Here is a 21,301-nt window from a genome sequence, read left to right on the forward strand (position 1 = left end):
GAATCTGATCTGAACCTAAAGAAAGACTTTGTGACATCGAAATGACCATCCTAATGTTTTCTGTGCAGAATATGCAATAACTCAGTTGACAGAGGCTCTACCTGCTGTTGGTGCATGTTCAAACCCCATCCTTAGCAATTTTTTTTGTTAGTTTTAGAAAGAATTTAACAATGACCCTTGACTGAAGCTGTACTGTTTTAGCCATGGTGCAATTATAACTCCACACAGTTTCATCTGGTATATGTCATCTCTACAATAGGCTATATATAAGCATGTAATAAGTCTGTCTGATGGTCCACCAGGGGTTTTTTCTAGAAAAAAACTGCAAGAGAGAGCACTGCAATTCAGTGGCACCACCAAGTGGGCAAAATAGGGTTCTCCCTACCAAGGTGTGGAGTTTTTGATAATTCTATGTTAAAAAGAAGCATTCTATGGTTTCCTTGGGCCAAAATTACTATCAGACAGGTCACAGTTGAAGACTGGCCACATGTGATCCCTGGTCAATCAGAATTTTATAGTTGCCAGAGGATCTGCTCCCCAGGGTAAGGGAGTGCATGATCATGGCATGAGGGCGCTGTTTCCAGGTCCACCACATAAGTCGATTAGTAAATATAATCATACTTTACCGCCAAATTGAATACACAGATTGACATCAATAGAATAGACATGACAGATTTTTGACAGGTTGGAGATTTTGTATCAACCCAAGCTGCAGTCAATGATGCTTCTCTGTTGGTAATTAAGAGTTTCTGCTTTTTGTCAACCCAAGAGAAACCATCATGGGATTATACATTTATAACATGCATATTTTCACAGTTTGATAAAGTGAAATGGTGAATTGTTGGTAGTGGTACTATTGCTGAAATAATACAAAGTGTATGCTAATTTTGTTGATGCCACACCTTGTGTACGATGTGTGGTGATTCAGTTAGTCATAGTTGCTCCAATTCACAAGAACTTTTTTTTTTAATTTTAGCAGATTTTCAGAGAGACTGAATAATAGTTTTGCATGTTCGAACAGTATGATGGGGGGGGGGGTCATGTGACAGTACGAGCATTCTATCAAAGTTATATAATTTCAGACGATAACAAAGACACAGACTGAAAGTTTAGTTTGAAAAGATATCACTTTGAAGGAGAATATTTCTGTCAATTAAGACTATTTACAATCATATACGTCATAGGCAGTATTATATTTTGTTGGACTATAAGAAATACAAAGAAACATCTAAAAAAATTATTTTTATTAAAGCATGTTTGCTAAGGTGTATGATTAAAGATCCAAACATCATTCACAACTTAACTGTAGGAACACAAAGTAATTATATACTGTAAAATGACTAATTTTCACTGGGTTTAAATTTCGCTGATTTAGCACTTCAGGCATATTCAGTGGGTTTTAAATTCACGGTTTTATCATTTAGATAATGTGTTCTGAGCTCAATTTTACATATTCACTGGGTTTTAATTTAGCTCATTTTTCAGTCAGCGAAATAAGCAAAATTAAAACCCAGTGAATAATTAATCCTTTTACAGTAGTACATCAATGTAAAGCTTCCAACTATCGACTGCTTTCAATGGAAAGTGAATCTTTGGGTGAATTTTCAAAACAGTATTCTAAAACATCGCCCTCTACAGTTCAAATAGTAAATATCATCATCTAGATAGGTTTTGAACTGTCAGTTGTTTCACCTGTTGCTTGGCTCTATAACATGGCACTTTAAAGCGGGAGGGTTGTCACCTGCGCAAGCCCGGGAATCGAGTCCCAAGCGACAATAACAACGCGCACTAAAACACAAAGGCTCTTGGGTGAACGCTTGTTTGTAGACAATGGCGGCAGGTGACGACTCCCCTGCTTTAATATGCCCTACAGGGTCATTCCAGCAAAATCAATAACAATACTGTCATCGCTATATTGTTCCGAACACCAAAACAGCAACATTGCCATAGTTGCTGACTGGTTTTCTATGCGAGTCTCAAGATCTTTCCATGGTTAGAACTGGTTAGTTCAAACCACTTTTACGAGAGTGTGCTGTTCGGCTAATTGTACTCATTCACGACATGCACAAGACAACAAGAAACTGTCCTGACATATCATACCGTGTCAGTACACACATTTTGGAAATGTACACAATTGAAATAAAAGCAATCGCATCATGATATTCTATTTATATTCAAACTATTAGTTTGACATCTGAAGTTGGTTTGACACAACTTGTTCTAATCGCACATAGCAAACCAGTTAGCAACTTAGCTGGCAGTGTTGCTGTTTTGGTGATCAGAACAATAAGGCAGTTGACAGTAATTGTTGTAGCTGATGAACTTGCAGCTATTGTAAGCTAAGGAACTAGACTGTCAACAGTTCTTGGGCCTAATAAAGAGTCACTTATTTTCAAACGCCGTAGGCGTTTTAACGAAATGCCAAAGACATTTCAAGCGAGGGCTGTAATGCCCGAGAGACTGTTAGCATTATCATGCAGCATTATGTGAAAATTGTCCCGTGACGTTCCTGTTGAGACTGTAAATGCCGTCAGAATTTCGTTAAAACGTCTACAGCATTGGAAAATAAGCGACTCTTTATTAGGCTCGAGAACTGTCGACAGTCTACTACTAAGGAACAGGAAACAGCATTTGCACACGGGGAACTCGTAAATTATCAGTAAATATGGTTATACAAATATGAAAATAACTGAATAAAATTTAAACTATATCAACAATGTTTGAGTAAATAGAACATGTAAAAATAGAAAAGTTTTGCCATGGGCCATCACCACGAATGAAAGACTACATGATTTGCAAGATAAGTTGAATGAGAGTTACCGTAGTCATATCACTATATCTTTCAATGCTCTTGCAGTATCCTTTTGTTTCTGTAGATCCAGAAGCTAAAAATAACTAAAACAAAATGTGAAACTTTCTTCAGCCTCATTGAGACATACCAGTGAAAATTAAAAATTAATAAATAAATAAAAATCAACAGAAATTTGAATCATAGGTTTGGGATGCTCAAGCATATTTCCAAATGGTAAGATGAAGATCTGCAGTGGTAAAATATTGGTTTACCTTTGTTGTTACCAAGAACATTTTTGCCACATGTCCATGAACAACCAATCAAATAATGCATTACAGATCAGCATACATATATGAGTATTTTGATCACTGATTGGCTGACCCCCATAAAGTGGGGATCCCTGGAGTTTTTCTCTCATACCAAAAATAATTTGTACACACTTCTCTGTTCTCTCCACAATCTAATATCAAAAGATGTGATGAAGCTTGAGAAAGACAATTCAGCAGCCAGAATCCTTAAACGTCTTACTACTACTTTAAAATTATAATACTAAAATTAATATCAACAGTAAACAACTGGAGGACTGGAAAGGCTCCCACCATTACGGCAATAAGAAACCATAAAAAACTACAAAAACTTAAAAATAAGAATGATGCGGAAATGTTAAAAAAATCTACGTAATATATATATATAATTACCAGTATATAAAAATACTTTTTGATAATGTGCATTGCACGCTTTGAATCAATCATAGTTACCATAGTTACACCATAGCTATAAAATTAAGCAAATATGTACATAGATTTACTAGATATGGCAAGGAATATATAAAATAGTAACTGTAAAATAGTAACTTAGCAACCAAATGTAAGACAACAACTAAGTCTCATAACAATGTTCTACTGTTGTGCAAAATAAGATGTTGCTCTACGAGTAGATAGTTTGCTCTTGTTATACTGGTAAATGCAACTCAGTGTGCAGCCAACGGTGATGTTTTTGGAGTGCGTACATTTTTAAATTTTCTTCTGAGTGCTTTGGTCATCAATGGGGTGAGTCCTTCCCCGTTTTCACTATCACCTTTTTCTCTAATCGGCGTACCACCAGGACTTCTCGGGATGTCTACTTTCTTTAATTTTATTGAAAATGTTTGCACTTCTGCAGGAATCCTACAAGTGAAAAAAAAAACAAAAAAAAAAACATTTTCCTTTAGTCATAATACATGTTCTGAATTTAAAAAACAATTGAGTATAGTGCAGGGTGATAATATGGTGGTTAGCATCGCATAAGATTCTGTGTTTGATTTCTAGAGTAAACTGTTTACTCAGCAGTATACACAACATTGTAATAAGATTTGGACATCTGGTTTGCAGGCACACAGCGGCTTTAAAAGATAATCAGTTGCATAATGCCATTTTTTTCACAAGGTTAATGTTTGGATGGTCAAGCCATGCATATGTGTAAACACCAGCTAAACAGCTGTAAACTGAATATTTGTTTTGTTTCACTATTTGCATGCTATTATCAAAAATACCTACAATCTACTTTAAGACATACATGCAGTACACGCTTACTTTGATTTTACGTAGTATTTACCTTGCCGTTTATTCAGTGTTATTTGCTTACTTTACTTTCTATGTCAACAGCGACTATGAGTTTACTTTAAAACACGCACTACATTTACTTACTGCACATAAAGTTACAAAATGAGAAACATTTGGGGTTGGGGGGGGGGGGGCAAAACCATCCATTCAAATATTTCTTTTTACAAACTTGTATATTTTAATCCAAACAATTCTTTTTCAAAAATTTTAATTTTTTGTGATACCGGTACTCACTTTTTCCATGCTGCTTTTATTTCACTGTCAATACAGTTATCCTGCTTATCCATACTGGTCATGGTATTCCCAGATTTGGACTGATATTTGTTCAGCGTCACTTTCTTGAGATCATTATCTATATTGGTCATGGTATTCCTGGATTCGGATTGGTATTTTTTCAGTGTCACCCTTTTGAGATCATCGAGTGATACAACAGGAGTGCAAGATATCAAGGAAGACTCCTAAAACACCAGAATAAAATGTTGGTTAAAAATTAGGTATATCAAACAGTACCTGCCGACTACTAGCTTGCTTCAGACATTTCACTTTATACTGTAAAATACTTTATTTTAGCTGGAATTAATTTTCGCTGAAATAACTTTTTGGGTATTTTGTATGGAATTAATTTTCACTGACTTTTTACAAGTTGAATGTAAAATATAAGAAAAATAGTATATTCGCTGGGTTTTAGTTTCACTGAATCATTCCTTCAGCGGAAAATAGCGAAAATTAATTCCAAGCACAAATAAAGTATTCTACAGTATGTGATTGTATGCTTATCACCGCATATTTGATTCACCTGACAGCTCTTTCCATATTTGACTCACCCAACTTCCCACTTCATATCTGACCCACCCAACTTCCCACTTCATATTTGACCCACCCAACTTCCCACTTCATATCTGACCCACCCAACTTCCCACTTCATATTTGACCTACCCAACTTCCCACTTCATATCTGACCTACCCAACTTCCCACTTCATATCTGACCCACCCAACTTCCCACTTCATATCTGACCCACCCAACTTCCCACTTCATATCTGACCCACCCAACTTCCCACTTCATATCTGACCCACCCAACTTCCAACTTCATATCTGACCCACCCAACTTCCCACTTCATATCTGACCCACCCAACTTCCCACTTTATATCTGACCTACCCAACTTCCCACTTTATATCTGACCTACCCAACTTCCCACTTCATATCTGACCCACCCAACTTCCCACTTCATATCTGACCCACCCAACTTCCCACTTCATATTTGACCTACCCAACTTCCCACTTCATATTTGACCTACCCAACTTCCCACTTCATATTTGACCTACCCAACTTCCCACTTCATATTTGACCTACCCAACTTCCCACTTCATATCTGACCCACCCAACTTCCCACTTCATATCTGACCCACCCAACTTCCCACTTCATATCTGACCCACCCAACTTCCCACTTCATATCTGACCCACCCAACTTCCCACTTCATATTTGTCCCACCCAACTTCCCACTTCATATTTGACCCACCCAACTTCCCACTTCATATTTGACCCACCTAACTTCCCACTTCATATTTGACCCACCCAACTTCCCACTTTATATTTGACCCACCCAACTTCCCACTTCATATCTGACCCACCCAACTTCCCACTTCATATCTGACCCACCCAACTTCCCACTTCATATCTGACCCACCCAACTTCCCACTTCATATTTGATCCACCCAACTTCCCACTTCATATTTGTCCCACCCAACTTCCCACTTCATATCTGACCCACCCAACTTCCCACTTCATATCTGACCCACCCAACTTCCCACTTCATATTTGACCCACCCAACTTCCCACTTCATATTTGACCCACACAACTTCCCACTTCATATCTGACCCACCCAACTTCCCACTTCATATCTGACCCACCCAACTTCCCACTTCATATTTGACCCACCCAACTTCCCACTTCATATTTGACCCACCCAACTTCCCACTTCATATCTGACCCACCCAACTTCCCACTTCATATCTGACCCACCAAATGTGCAACAAATTAATAACAAATGTTTAATGTATTTCACGTACAGTATGGCACTAGACCAATTATTCTAACATAATGAAGGACAACATGCAAAAAGGGACTTTATCATGACATGACAGTTTGCCTTGCCTTTAAAACACTGAAAACCTTGCTTACCGGGTAAATAGTCTAAGGCACATGGTTTCAAAGAACAGTGACAAATAGAATACACATGCAGGGTTTGAAATAAAGTTGCCATGAATGCCTTGAAGTTGAGAGGACACCCATTTTCAAGGTTTTCAACATTTATACAAAGGCCTTAGAAAATAGGGATTATCAAAGTTTACCGAGGCAAACTCATTGGGCATCAAGGCAATGGACTTAAATGCCTCGGTGAAGTTCATGTACATGACCAAATACGACCATGCATATACATGATAAAACTTACCAATTCATGTTTCTTTGATTGCAATGGCTTTAATCTGACATTCTGTAAATCTTTTAATGTAATGGCAGGCTTACTGGAATTCATACTTTTGGGTTTATTCTGCAGAGGAAATGATACAAAGACGCTCACAATGTTGAGAATTGAACAGATATACATGTAGCAGACACCCATAATATCATCAAGTAATTGCCCTCTACTGATTTAATCCAAAATTTCTTCCAAAAATAGTGTTATTTTTGCTTAAAAACATAAGTTTTTGCTTTTTGAAAACCCTGTTGCAAAACTCCCACCTTACTTTAGTGCAGAGTAATACACATGCCAGCTGACTGTCATATAAAGTATCAATATAATTGGCCTAGTAGTTTTAAAGAAAAAAGTAAAGAATTGAGGATATTGACATAAAAATGAACAAATCAAAAGGAGGTCACCTAAAAAACACATTAAATATCGAAGCAATTTAAAAGAGTAGTTTTTTTTTAAGGGGAAAAAAGGGGAAAAGTTGATGCTACAGTCATACTAAACTAATTGGGGGGAAAGTTATGGTGCAAAGCACCCCAGTGTTCACTGCTACATTTGAAAATTAATTTCTTCCTTAATTAAGTAGTTTACAGAATATAATAATCAGAGTAAGCAAATTTATTACTGAGAAATGTTAATGAAACTATCTCAAAAACACTTTGAATCTGGTATATTTTAATACAAATGGCATTTAAAAAAATATTACTCACACACATCTCACTTAGAACATTTAAAAAAAATAGGCTTAGAAGGAACACTGATTGTTATAAATTGTTGCTTATAATAATAATTTAACAGGAGATGACAATTCTAAATGTCAATGAAATTAGGCGAGGGTTCTCCGAACCCGCCTATTCACATAGTTCATACCCACCATAGACTCCGGACAGTCAAAATTACTATTTTGAACTGTAGGCATTAATCAGCGATTCTGCCGGTGACAGAGAGATAGAATCCAGGTCAGGGGAAGCCCCATGACCTCAAGATTCTTTTACGTCACAAACCCATGTGACCGAGGCCACCTGGCAGCGCCACAGGTAGCCGTCCTTCACTCTGGTTCCTTTCTCTCCGCCTTGAGGACTTAAACCAACGCGACGGAAAGAGTGGGGAGGTTGGGGGGGACCCAGAGTCTATGGTGGGTATGAACTATGTGAATAGGCAGGTTTGGAGAACCCTTGCCTAAATTCACTACGTTCAATTACCCACCATAGACTCCGGTCAGTCAAAATGACTATATTGAACTGTAGGCAGAGTCAGACACCGATAGGTGGCTGGTGTTTCCGAGCAAACAGAAAAAAAAGGAGAATGATGAAAGACTTTCCCCCAGTCCAAGATGAAAAACAAACCCAAAAACCTAAGTTAAGACCCAAGAAGGGTGGTGTCTTACCTTGCCTGTGCTGTCCCAGAAGCAAGAAGCCAATGCTGCTGTGGTGACAGGGTTCGGTGTGCCCGAGAAAGCTAGACCCAAGCCGAACTCGGGGGTGATAAGCTTGAAGTAGGACCAAAACAGTTCGCATGAGGGCGTAGGTCGACAGAAGCGAAACCTGGGAGCTTCCAGGAAGTGCTAGTGGAACAGACAATCTGCCCGCAAAAATGCAGAGACTGACTTATCGCCTATGCGCAGAGGCCCCTGCAGTCGTTTGGGCTGGGTCAGCAAAAAAGGCCTGACCCGCTACGATGAGGCCTAACCTGAAGAGACCCTGCTCAATAGATTGGGTGTCTCCTAGGTAGTAGTTGATGAAGACGTTCTGCGTTCTCCAGAAGCCTGCCCTCAGAATGTGTTTGAGGGGGGCACCTGACGCTAGCGCTAGTGAGTTAGCAATCGCACGGACCTCATTTTCTTGTACTTGGTGTCTCTGCAAGGTCTGTGTTGAGGAGGATAGTGTATTATAGACCTCCAGTACAGTCGCAGTAATCCACCTGGGGATGGAAGTCGGGGAAACCGGCTTATCCCGCTTGCCAGGGCCGTAACACAAAAACATGTGTTTGGTTCCCCGTCTAGAAAACCTGGTACAATTCTCGTAGCAATTCTCAGCGCTCGGACCGGGCAGAGAAGCAATTCCTCCTGATCCTCCGGACTGACAATATTTGCCAGCCGGGGGATGACGATCGGTTGAGGATCGTGTCCTGGGATTTGTTTCTTGGCGAGAACCCGATTCGTGTCTTAGTACAACTTGATCGCCCATAAAAGCGGCACAACCGTCCGCAAAGGATAGTGCGCGCCTAGCTTTCACCGGCGCCTACCTGAGGCGAGGGCCAGTAGGAAGACTATTTTCCACATCAAAAAATTGAGTGGTGCTGATTGGAGAGGCTCAAAAGGCAGTCTGCTTAGAGCGGACAACACAGCCGACAAGTCCCAGTTGGGCAGTTCCCTTGTATGGGGTCTTGGCGTCTGGAAAGCAGTAAATAGTCTCCTAAAAATAGGACAATCGGCTAGTCTTGTTCCCGTACGAGTGGTGGGGGACAAGACCGACCTGTAGCCAACGCTCGCTGCGTAGAACAAACCCACTTCGTCAAACAGGTGGACGAAGGAGCCTGCTACCTAGCCAATAGAGGGATGGTATGGATCAATCTCCCTTCTGCTACACCAATCAGTGTATGCTTGCAGCCTAGAAATGTAGGCCGCGTAGGTGGAATCCCTGTTCGCCCTGGCCAGGACGTTGGCAGCTCGCTCATATGTGCGGGTCTACTGAGAGCCTCTATGCGTGTAAGTGATACCTGCTGGGCTCGTTGGTAGTGCGCCGTCTGGTTGGGAAGGCAGGTCGGTAAATCCGGAAGCACTGCTGGCGCTTCGACTAGCCTTCCCAACAGAAGTGGAAACTTGGCCTTGCTTGGCCAATTGGGTGCAACCCATGATAATATGCGGGTGTGCACCTGTCGAAGCTTTTCTCCGGTGCCCGGTGAACTAGCGGGAAGGGAGGAAAGGCGTACACAACTAAGTGGGTCCACGGGGCTAGCAAAGTGACCCTGGCCCAGGCTCCTGGAGTCAGCAGGAGTGTTACGTACGTCGGGAGCTTGGCGCTCCAGGGTGCGGCAAAACGGTCCAACCTTGGACCATCCCACGGCCGAAACAGCCTAGAGGCTACCCACTGGGGTATCAGCTACTCCGTGTTCTGGAGACGGAGCCGCCCTGAAAGGGCGTCGCCAGACTGTTCCTCACCCCTGGAAGGTGGTGTGCGGTTAGCTCCACATTGTATTCCAGGCACCAAAGGAGGATTTTGCTCCGCTAGGACTGACAACGATGGGGAACACGTCCCCCCCCTTCTTGAAGGAGACCACCGCTGCGTTGCCTGTGCGGAGCAGGACTTTGTGGTCTCGAACTATGGGTAGAAAGCGTGGTAGTGCTAAGTACACTGCTCTCAGTTTGAGCCGGTTGATATGGTAGTCCCGAAACTAATGCGGGGTCCATATCCTTGGGCTTATTGGCCCAATAGATGCGCTCCCCAACCCTAGGGGGAGGTATCTGTTACCAGAGTCATACCTGCGGCGAGCGGGCCCAAGGGGCTCCCCTGTTCGAGGTTGACCAGTGACGACCACCAGGACAGGGCTTCCTTCACTTGGTCCGAGATCGAAACCCGCCTATCTAGTTCCCATAGGAGAGCTCGGCGCTATAACAAGCGTTATACTGGGCGGCTGCGTAGTGCGGCCTGGGGAACGACCCTTCGAACCGAGGTCATCATTTCGATGATCCGTGTTAGTTCGCGGAGGGACACAGAGGGAACGCTGACTAGGCATTCGGCTAGGCTGCCTAGCGCTAAGCAATATGCTTGAAATAGCTAAGCCAAGCATACCTCTGTGTCAAAACTCCATGCCCAGGGACACCAACTGCACGTTGGGTTGAGGTGGGACTTGTCGATTTACCAATGAGCCCAACTGGTGAAGTAAATCCCGTGTTAGCCTGACACGTTTGGCTATTACCCCTCGCCCGGGTTGTTGGTAACCGGAAGTCTGGGTACAGATTGAGGTGTACCGACATCTGGTGAAGCAGCAGCACTACCTGTTTCATCACTCTGGTGAACACGTAGGGCGCTGTGCCTAACCCGAACAGGGAGGCACCCGAGATTCGAATACTTGGCCCAGCTGGGCGATTAAAAGGGGATGGCAACTCGCTGGGTGCATCGGTACGTGCAGGTAGGCCCCGCTTAAGTCTAGCGAGGCTAGCCAGTCAAAACTGTGGATGGAGAGAAGAACCCTGAATGGTGTCTCCATGTGGAACCGATCGAGGAGCACATACTGATTCAGTCTGCCTAGGTCCAAAACTGGACGCCTGCCATTTGTAGATTTGGTACTACGAACCCATTTGGGTAGAAGCCTGGCCTTAGCTCAGGCTGATGTACCCTGTGTATGGCGTCTTTCCCCAGCAAACTGCTACTTCCTGTCTGATTGCTTCCGCCTTGCGTGAGTCCCCTGGCAGTGCCCAACAGGGGAGACACTGACGGGGGGAAAAGGAGATTTCAGCGGTATCCGGTAAACTGATGTTACCACCTGGAAAGGTCCAGGGATCGGTCACCCGTTGTCTCCAAACCGGACTACACCGGCACAATCTGTGTTGACAGGGATATGTGGCCATGTGTTCGGCAGTTGTGAGGGGGTGTGTGTGCTTCCTTCCCCCATGAGGTGAGTTCCCCAAGGCCTGAAGTAGTCACTAAGTTGTGACCTGGCCATTCACCGAACACGTGTCTCTCCCCCCGGTTGCAGAGGTGAGCGTCAAACATGCCTCCCCTGCTGCCGGGTAGATGTCCGCCCAGGGAGGGTGAGGAGCCACCACCTGGCTCTTACCTCCCTGGAGGCGCGCCACTACCCTCCCCTCCCATGGAAAGGTATAAGCGCTTGCCTCCTGGCTGACTCCAGCTAGCGGACATTGCCCTAGGGCGTTGTGTTTTCTGTGCTTGGGGTGCCCTCCGATTGCCCATGGCAGGACCAACTGGCTAGCAGATTCAAACTGAACCCTCCAGTTCATTGCACTCCGAAGCTCCGAGACTGTACCCACCATTCCCTAAACAAAGAGGGTGGAGGAAGTCCAGTCTGCGTCACTGAGGCGGGGACGTACCCTGGCTCAGCTTGTCGGCGAAAACTTGTGCATCTAAGGCCGCGTCTCGTAGCACAGTAGTTGCCCTGGCCAAGAGAGCCAGGCGACACTAGGGGGTGTCGCATGTAGATGTGCGGTGGCCCACCAGTAAAAATGTCGCCTGGTCTCGGAGGCTGGTGCGTTCTGCCTCCAAGGTCTCCAGAGTGCTGGTCACGCATAATGTGCTCAAGCAACTCTGCCCTCAGGGCTAGATGGGTAGTCTTCAATTGGAAAGGACACCCATGGAATGCGGCTATTTCCCTTTGCCCGGTTTGCCAAATTCGTGGTACCGGGGTCTGGGGAAGGAGCCTTGGAATCCGGTTGGGGGCGTTTTGGTCTCATCCCACGCTATGGGGTCTGATCCTGAAACCACACCGACCGGGTAGCGTTTGGTCCAGTGGGAAGTGTTGCCTTATGTTATCCTCACTCGGGGGCCTTAAGCATTACATCCTCCATGACTGACCAACGCCGCCCATCAACACCGTTTGCATGCTCTGCGCCCCACTCCGCACTCAGGCGGACAGGGAGAGACTTGCCGACGGGGTTGCTTTGGATCCCGACGCCCGTGATCCCATAAGCGTTGAAGCAACCTTAGGTGGTAGCTTTAGGATCAAGGGTGGGGGTATATACATTGTATCACTGGGATCGATGATACTCCGCCTCACCCCAAAAGCGTGGCTCACCGAGTCATACTGATGGATGACTCTGAGGGAACGCCCGGAGTACCGGCTGTATCCGACGCGAGCGAACTGCATCTCCTTTCACTTTAATATGTGAGAGGGAGCGTGTTCGACTGTGCGTCTCCTGACAGGGTCGGTTTCCTCTGGGGACGCCCGTGGGTCGGTAAGAAAGGAGTCAAAACCCACAGTGGGGACCGGACACAAGGAAAAACTTGTTACCATTGTACCGTTACCGCATGATGAATCCTAGCTGGCCGAAAGTAGGGGGGGTCAACGTGTGCCCTGCCCCGAGATCGGAGACTTGGCTGCCAGCACCCACGTTGGCATTCAGTGTCCGAGGATCCAGAGAAGGACCGGGCCAATTAGCCTGGGCCTCGGCCACCCCCCAAAATAGTGGGAGAGCCGTGCCTGGGAACGGGGGTTCCCCGGAAGAGACATGTTTGAATGCAAACATGCTTTCGTGTCTCATCCTGCTTGCCCACCGAGGGGACACAGTGGAGACAGCTCGCTCCGACTGCGTCTGATCTACCCTGCCTGCCAGGGACGCAATTGCCCCGACAGTCCTTCGACCAAAGCCCTCAACTCGGAGGCAAACTCGGCACCGTGCGAGGAAGGGTCCACGAAGAGACCCGCAACGGGCCCCATAGGAGGAAAGCCTCCAGGGGCACAGCCTCGCTGCAGCCGGTAAAATCGGGTAAAAACACCGCCTGAAAAAATAGACTGTGAGGATGCCCTCAGATCAGCGGGGAGACCGAGAAAATATCGGTACCTCTGCCGTCGGGCCTCTTACTCAACGTCCCGGTACATGAAGTACCAGTAGCTGAGCGTGAGGACTTTCCACTCATGCAAAACACGCAACTAACTTTAACCGATTTGTTTACTGGATGCGCGACCTTGCTGTGACGCGGTCAGTGTCAGCGATTTTGATGGCTCTGAAAGAAAATTTCAGGCCTCAGAACTCCAGTGAAAAAAACACGCTTTTACGCAAAAAACCCCGAAACCCACACGTAGCCACGACAAAGTATCTCGGATGCGGGTTCTATGCTGGTAAATTCTGAATAAACCACTGTACGGTCGGCTCGAACGACGAGGAGGCCGGAAGAAAAAGGCAGCGAGCCTTGGAGCTGTCATTACATTGATATATTGCTAAATACATTAAAAATAAAAGACGACATGCATGAGGGAGACGAATTACAGTTGTAAAAGGTGCCGCCATGAAATCAACATGTGACTACGTAGTGGCGCCGGATTTTGATTTCTTTGCTGTGAAAAATACTACACACAAAAGGGAAAACGACACGAGGGTAAAAAAAGACAAGGAAAACTTATCCTACCAGCTACCATGTCGGATGCCGAGCAGCGGCAACAACTCAAGCTATAAATCTGGACAGGAAAAAAAGCAGGCGATCCAGCAGAGCTCGCTAGATTTCATCTCCACTCGAGGCGGAGAGAAATTAAGAGTGAAGGACGTGGGTTCTTGACATAAGGGGTAAAAGAATCTTGAGGTCATGGGGCTTCCCCTGATCTGGATTCTATCTCTCAGTCACCTGCAGAATCGCTGATTAATGCCTACAGTTCAAAATAGTCATTTTGACTGACCGGAGTCTATGGTGGGTAATTGAACGTAGTGAATAATGTTTTGCCCTGTGAGTTCTACTTTCTTCACACACTATAGTATTGTGTTCAATGTAAAAAAGAAAAGTGAATGTGATATCAAAATCCTCAACTCGTTCACAATATTGGTAACACAGTTTACCACAAATAAGGATGATTTAAATAAACCAAGTGCAGATTTGCTTTGAACGATTGCAGATATTGCTTTTCACAGAACATCAAATTCTATTGTTTTCACTACCAGAGATATAATCATAATCTATTCTGAAACACTTTTGAACAAACTAAGACAATGAATAACTTGTTTTTAAATTGCAAGAAGGTCTGAAAATTACCTTTTTGTTTTTTATAAGAGATCTCCAGTCAACAGGCTTAGAAAGCAAACTTCCTGGTGGTGGTGGTGGCGGCGGTGGTGGTGGTGGCGGCGGCGGCGGTGGTGGTAGTGAGGGTGTTTTCGTGATATTATCTAAACTCTGAAGTGAGACAGACTCTGGTGTCAAACTGAAGATGAAGCTGGTATTCGTGGAGCTCTCTGTTGTTTCCGCTGTTTGATTGGGCTTGTCCTTTAGCACAGACACAGATGGGTTTTGTAATGACTGACAGTATTGACATGTCTTGTTATTTTGTAATATGCTTTCCTAGTAATTGAAAATATAAAAAACAAGACATGAATGTCAGTCCCCATTATATAATTATAAAATACTCATGTTAAAGTAACAGTTGAATTAATATGTACTTTATATGGGTACAACTCATTATAAAGTGTTTTCTCTTAATCTAGTATTGTACAGATAACTTCCATTGACCCAAGTCCAAAATCTCAGAGTACACAAATGCAACCTGACTATGTCTCATACATGTATACATGCTCAAGAAACTGCATTCATAAATCTGAGTAAGCCTTGATGTACCTTTAATAACAACTTGACTTTTTTGTTAATTCAGGTCTTTATATTACCAGGACCTGGGTTTGTTTCAGTATCACCACTATCATTCCCTTCAAAATGTAGCCTTGACATCCCTCTACAATTTTCACAGAGATTTGTAATGGTATGACCCATCTGTCACTGATTCAGATCAAGGTCAACCCTAGCATTACAATCCAAGCTAATTAATTATTCTGAGCATGCTCAGTTGTTCTCTCAGTGGTTTTGGGAGAGGTCATTTTGAATGAAAATTATGAAAAAGACCCACCTAGGATTTTCAGATCTGGAAAAAAAATTATGTTCATTTTCACAAACCGACTCAAATAATAGTCTATCACACTGTTGTGAGCAAAACATTGGATGCCACCAACATGCATGCCAGAGCGCAAACATGTGTGACTTTCAAACCAATTGACATTTGATTGGCATAAACTCATCTCCAAAACAAAATAACTGAATATGACCTCACTGGATTCTACTCTTCAGAAAAATAGACACTAATTCATAATGGATCGATTTTTGAAGATACTTTCTGAGACATATTTAACCTAAAACTAAAATAGAACTGACTCATTCTTAGCTGTGGCCAATGCACACAGAAGATATTTACAGTTTCAAGTCCAATTGCACATTTTTGCTACAGATTTTTAGTGATTCGTTGTGAAAAAAGAAAGTTAATCGCTATACCAATCCCACAATGAAATTATTTCAATGCCACAAGAGGTATAAATACAGTACAATTGTTGCTAATTTAGTTTTTGTTTACTTGTTTTTTTGTTTGTTCAAATTAAACGTTACTTAGTGATGCCATTTGAAACTCATGTTTTTTAATTTACCTTATTTTCTTTTAATTGTTTCAGTTCTTCCTCTAACTCGTTCAGTTTTGCTAAGGTGCTTTCAAGATTTTTCTGGAAGACCCTTGAAGGAAACAACATATCTCTCGCTTTTTCCACTCCCTGAAATAAAACATTGACACGAGGTGTATTACGAAGGCGACTGTCGTTGATATGCTCAGAAGATCAAAGTGATGACTGGCAAAAATAATTATACAATGTATGTGAACATATTTTCACTCACAAATCAGGGTTTTACAGTTCCCTAAACAATTTCAATGCCACAATTTTCTTGCCTAAATTTTGGTGCATTTTTATGCATTTCCCTATAATTAGTTTATTATGGATCAAATTTCCCATTGGCTACAACATGCTTTTATAAACATTTTTGAGATAACATTTATTTTCAGAAAGAAATAAAATTTACTTTTGTGTTCAAGTGTTTAAAATAGTATTGGTAATTCCCAGTACCCTGAATATAGCATATATATTCACTTGTTTGTAATTATAGAACATACAGTGTGTGAAAGATCAATTGGCAATAGCTTCTGCAGAAGATAAAGAAGTTTTCAACCACATCTGCATTATTTTGAGATTATTTTTTCGGTTGTCATGAATTACGAACATGGACCTGAACAAGGACAGTACTGTTGCTATTCTAGTTTTTGTTTACTCATTTATTTGTCTGAATCAAACTTCTTCGCGATAATTAATTACACAACTTAATGTGCAATCATTGAAACAAACTATTCATAGATGTCTAAAAAACGTAATGAGCTGTGAAAACATGTGTTTTGCACTCCTATAAATGTTACCCTATAGAAAATCCCATAGAAGGCTTACCTTGTAAATACTATGAGAGCACCACTTACACAGATCAGAAACTAATGACAGTTCTAATGTGGTGAAATCGAACCAACCAGTGGCATCAGGAGAAAATCTTTCTACTGGGGCACTCATCTTGACCGGAGATGATATGCGACTTCTTTTAGCGAGATTACTACAGTAATGAGAACAAACAACGTATACATGTATCGGTGTGTATTGTGAAAACTCATTCAACAATTCTTTTAAACAAGTACATGATTACACCAACTTAAAGTGTAACTGAATTGGGACAATTGACTTTTTTTGTGTGCAAAATTTATTCATAAAAACATTATGAAAAAAAATCAAGTGAAAAATGTACATAAATTAAGTAAACGATCAATAATAATGTTCTGGATAAGGACACGCCCACGTTCAGTTTTCTTGGTCGACTCAGAGCGAGGCTCCAACTAGAGTACCTAATTAGCATACAAGGGTACTTTGTGACGTCACGGGGGGAACTTGTCATCGTCTCACAATGGCCGCTATACGTATGCAGTGCTCGGAAAGCGACACGGAATCTATGTTATCGTCTGACGAGAGTTATGAAATCGAAGAGTATGATGACAATGAGAGATGTCACGATTTTGTTTTAGAGTGCCAGGGACAAATTGGCCCATACAGGTTTGAACCTGCAAGAAAAGTACGCGATGTGGGTGATCGTGTACCTTCCCAAAATGACCGTGACACAGAGTTTGAACATCGTGACCGGCTTGGTTTCCAGTTTCTGTCTTTTGTTCATCCAAATTCTAAACACATATCAGGGTGCAATTTTCAGTTTCTTGATCTTCTGAAGAAATCATGTAAAGACACAAAGTACGTGAACGGTGAATGCGTCCAGTGCTTACATTTTCCAATCGCCATTTTGTGTTTTGTTGTTGTTGTTGTTGTTCCACGATCGATCTAGTTATTTCGACTCTGGCATAATAACATGAATACATTCTAAACTTTTCAAGCAAATTAATATTCATATTCTACATGGAAAATATTATTCTTCTGGTTATTTACACAGTTATTCCCGAAACCCAAATAATTCATAACGAATCCAGATGGTGGATCAACAAATGATTCGGGCGTAAAATGGACACTGCAAATAACGGTATATGGAGAAGGTCCATCCCAATGTTTCCTGGTGTTCTTGACGGCTTTGGTCCACTGATATCATAAATTCGAATCTTTTGGGAACCCATAAAGACTTACGCGATCGCCGTGTGTGTTACTACACCCGCCAACAACACAGCGTTTCCCCATGAAAACGATCGTGGTAACTCGTTGTATATGATGGTAACTCATAAGAATTCTCGATCTTGGTAACTCGTTGTATATGTTTACGAAACGCGTGCGTATGGAAAATGATAAACAATCCTGTCTGCTAGCTAGCTCATGCTTTATGCTCCCGTTGGTGGCGCCATTTCGGTTACACTCGTAATGCCGAAAAAACTCGAAGGTGATGGGAGAGGGGGGCGTGGCGCGATTTCGGAATATCATTGACTGTTTACCCAATTTATATACCCTTTTCACTTGATTTTTTTTCATAATGTTGTTTATAAATAAATTTTGCACACAAAAAAAGTCAATTGTCCCAATTCAGTTACACTTTAAATAGGGTGTAGGTGGTAAAAATATTTATCGGGACTAAATTATTTTTTCACAAACCTATTAATAACGCATGTGGTTACGTGTATTTAATTTTTAATAATTAAAATCATTAAACATTCACTGGGCTATAATTGCGTTGGCGATCGCTAAAAATGGGGAAGTCTGGTCAAAAAAAGAAGCAGACGACATTATCAGGATACTTTGGTATCGAAGATGCCGCTTCCAATTCTACTACAGCGGAGTCTAGAAAAAGAAAAAAATCCCTACGACAGAGATTCTAACAGAAAACTTACATCGGAACATAAAAAAATGTTCCCATGGTTGGTCGAGGAAGATGGACATTTCTATTGTACTCTGTGTCAAAACATTGACCGAATCACAGTTTCGCTAAAGCCTGCCATTCATAACCAGCCCACAAACCGGTGCGTGATCGTGTTAGGAAAAGCTGCATTTCTCTGCAGCTAAATTGAGTCATTTGATTGGGCGTGCCAAGGAGCTGGTGCTACCAATCAGAGTTGCTGTATCATAAATGAGAAGATTGGGGAGCTCATCAAACATTAAAACAATGGAGTTTTCAAAATTTCTTATTCCAATGTTGAAAATTTGTTGTGGGCAAGTGAATGAGGATGATGGAACGTCTTAATATTTGTGTTTTAGTGAACTGACACAACTGTCCAAACTGATAACATACCAACTTGCCCGATTCGGTCTTGTTGCAACACAGTCGAGGGACTGTGTTTGCAACAAACGCGTCATTTTCCTCAGATACAGCACTAAGCGCTATCTTTTGATGATCAGTAAGCGCGTTCAGAGAAAAAGCTAGCACCACGTTTATTTGATTCTGCCATTTTAATTTTACCAAGAAATGTGTAGTTTCTTTCCACATGGTTTCTTTCATGAGTTCTGATTCCAAAAGCATGAAATCACTAGTGACCACAGGTAATGTGATTTATTTCCCAAACAAATTTAAATAAAATGTCAAACATGAATGCAGATGTACCATTCGTTTTCTGATTTTGTTTTGATTCTCCGAACAGTGAAAAAGAAATATTGTTCATAAATTAAATGTCCCCCAATTTTAATTTTTGAAATAATTGTAGAAGGCTGTAATTTATGTTGTAAATATTTAACAATAAAAATAACACATTGAATCATGATTATGTTTTCGGTGAATTGTCATTTATTTTATTAAATTTACATGGTAACTGTAATCCAAAACTTGCGATTGGTTTCCAATAAAATGTTGATTTTAATGACGTGGCTAATAAACATCGGATGTGGCTAAGAGCTTTTTAACAGGATTAGCCACACCAGAAAACTGTGGCTAATAGAAAAAAAATATTAGCGTGAACACTGATTGTAATTTTAGTTTTAGGCGCAAATACAATGTAGAATTAATGAATTGTAAATGCTTCTTACATGTGTAAACATTTATGACAAAATGAGTAGAAAATATTAAGTAAATTGTTAAAATTTTTGAAGTGACAATGTTTTGGTTGCTGAGTAAACTCACCATGGAGGAAGAGAATGACTCCCTCGATTTGAACTGTAGGACCTTCCTGATTGCTGACGACTTCTTCTTCTTTTTCTTTTGCTAACGGAGAACGAGTTCTTTCGTGCCATTTATAACTTACTTTACCTGCAAAAAAACATGGTTTAACAGTATAGTATCAATATGTATACAGTCAAAATAACGCACATTTTAATGATCACGCAATGTGCTTCTATTGGTGATGTACTTCTACTATAGAGTAAATAAAGTAAAATTCCCATATCTTAAACATAACTATAAATCTCTACGACATGAATGCTCTCAGAGTGCAACTTTATAATGAATGAAAAAGAAACCCGACCAGCAGTACTGGAATATTATTTTATATAACTCACTGTTTTGTAAACAAAATAGCAATATGGATAGTTCAAATGTAACTACTGTAGAATACTTTATTTTCGCTTGGAATTTATTTTCCCTATTTTCGCTGAAGGGATGATTCCGTGAAAATAAAATCCAGCGAATATACTTTTTTTCCTATATTTTCACATTAAACTCATCCAAAATCAGTGAAAATAAATTCCAAGCAAACGCCCAAAAAGCCTTTTCAGCGAAAATTAATTCCAGCTAAAATAAAGTATTCCACAGTATCTGTAATGACAACTTTATTTGCATAATAATTAGCTATATTGCAATAATAGTGGATCGGGTTGTTTTTTTCGTTCACAGCAATAACACGATTTAATATCCCAAGCCACCTAAGGGGGCCACCCGCAGTTTCAAATTGTGGTACACACCCAACTTCACCGACATTTTGAATTCTGTTACAATATTGATATTATTTTAGAGAAAAAGTTGGTTACTTGTAAAGATACATGTATGGTAAATGTTTATCATGGGTCATGTTTGACCACAGTCCTCCATAATAATTATGGTTTGTGCCCTCGTAGTACAATTGTCTTGTCTGACTGTTGCTCGAATCCTGCGCCGAAACAAATTGTCGCCGCGTCTACATCAGACATTGATAACACGTACAGAGTGTACTTACATTCACTGCCTAGCCCGAGTCGTAGTTTGACAAACACTCACCACAATCTAAAGCACGGACGATAAGATATAAACATCCAACCCTTCGACTTGCACCACTTTCCCGACGGCACTTCCGCACTTTTCGAAAAAACCCGCTAGGTTCTACGTTGACCAATCGGTGAATAGTTTACATCGTTCAGTTACCCAATCAAAATCGCGGTAAGATAATGCTTTCGAAATCCAGTGAATAATGAGCTCATTGCCGTAATTCTAGTCACAAATCGTTACTAGAATAAAATAATTAAAAAAGCATAATACATTTTAA

The 21,301-nt window shown here is 41.6% G+C and overlaps 1 protein-coding gene across 2 annotated transcripts; it reads right to left on the reverse strand.

Annotated features, from left to right (window-relative positions):
• Positions 1 to 3,303: 3,303 nt before the first annotated feature.
• LOC100370072 (uncharacterized) lies at positions 3,304 to 21,222 on the reverse strand. Of its 2 annotated transcripts, none has more exons than XM_006818986.3 (8): positions 21,037 to 21,222; positions 19,969 to 20,094; positions 16,833 to 16,989; positions 15,993 to 16,112; positions 14,566 to 14,868; positions 6,851 to 6,949; positions 4,627 to 4,850; positions 3,304 to 3,957 (listed from the first exon to the last, which is right to left on the reverse strand). In XM_006818986.3, the coding sequence occupies exons 2-8, from the start codon at positions 20,076 to 20,078 to the stop codon at positions 3,762 to 3,764; spliced, it is 1,209 nt and encodes a 402-aa protein (XP_006819049.2). In that variant the 5' UTR covers positions 20,079 to 20,094; positions 21,037 to 21,222; the 3' UTR covers positions 3,304 to 3,761. The 2 variants fall into 2 exon arrangements, with proteins under 2 accessions (XP_006819049.2, XP_006819048.2); XM_006818985.3 differs by having other exon boundaries at positions 20,996 to 21,216.
• Positions 21,223 to 21,301: the final 79 nt, after the last annotated feature.

This window comes from Saccoglossus kowalevskii, chromosome 16 (assembly GCF_978046115.1).
Source record: "Saccoglossus kowalevskii chromosome 16, keSacKowa6.1, whole genome shotgun sequence".
In the NCBI taxonomy this organism is placed as follows: Eukaryota; Metazoa; Hemichordata; class Enteropneusta; family Harrimaniidae; genus Saccoglossus; species Saccoglossus kowalevskii.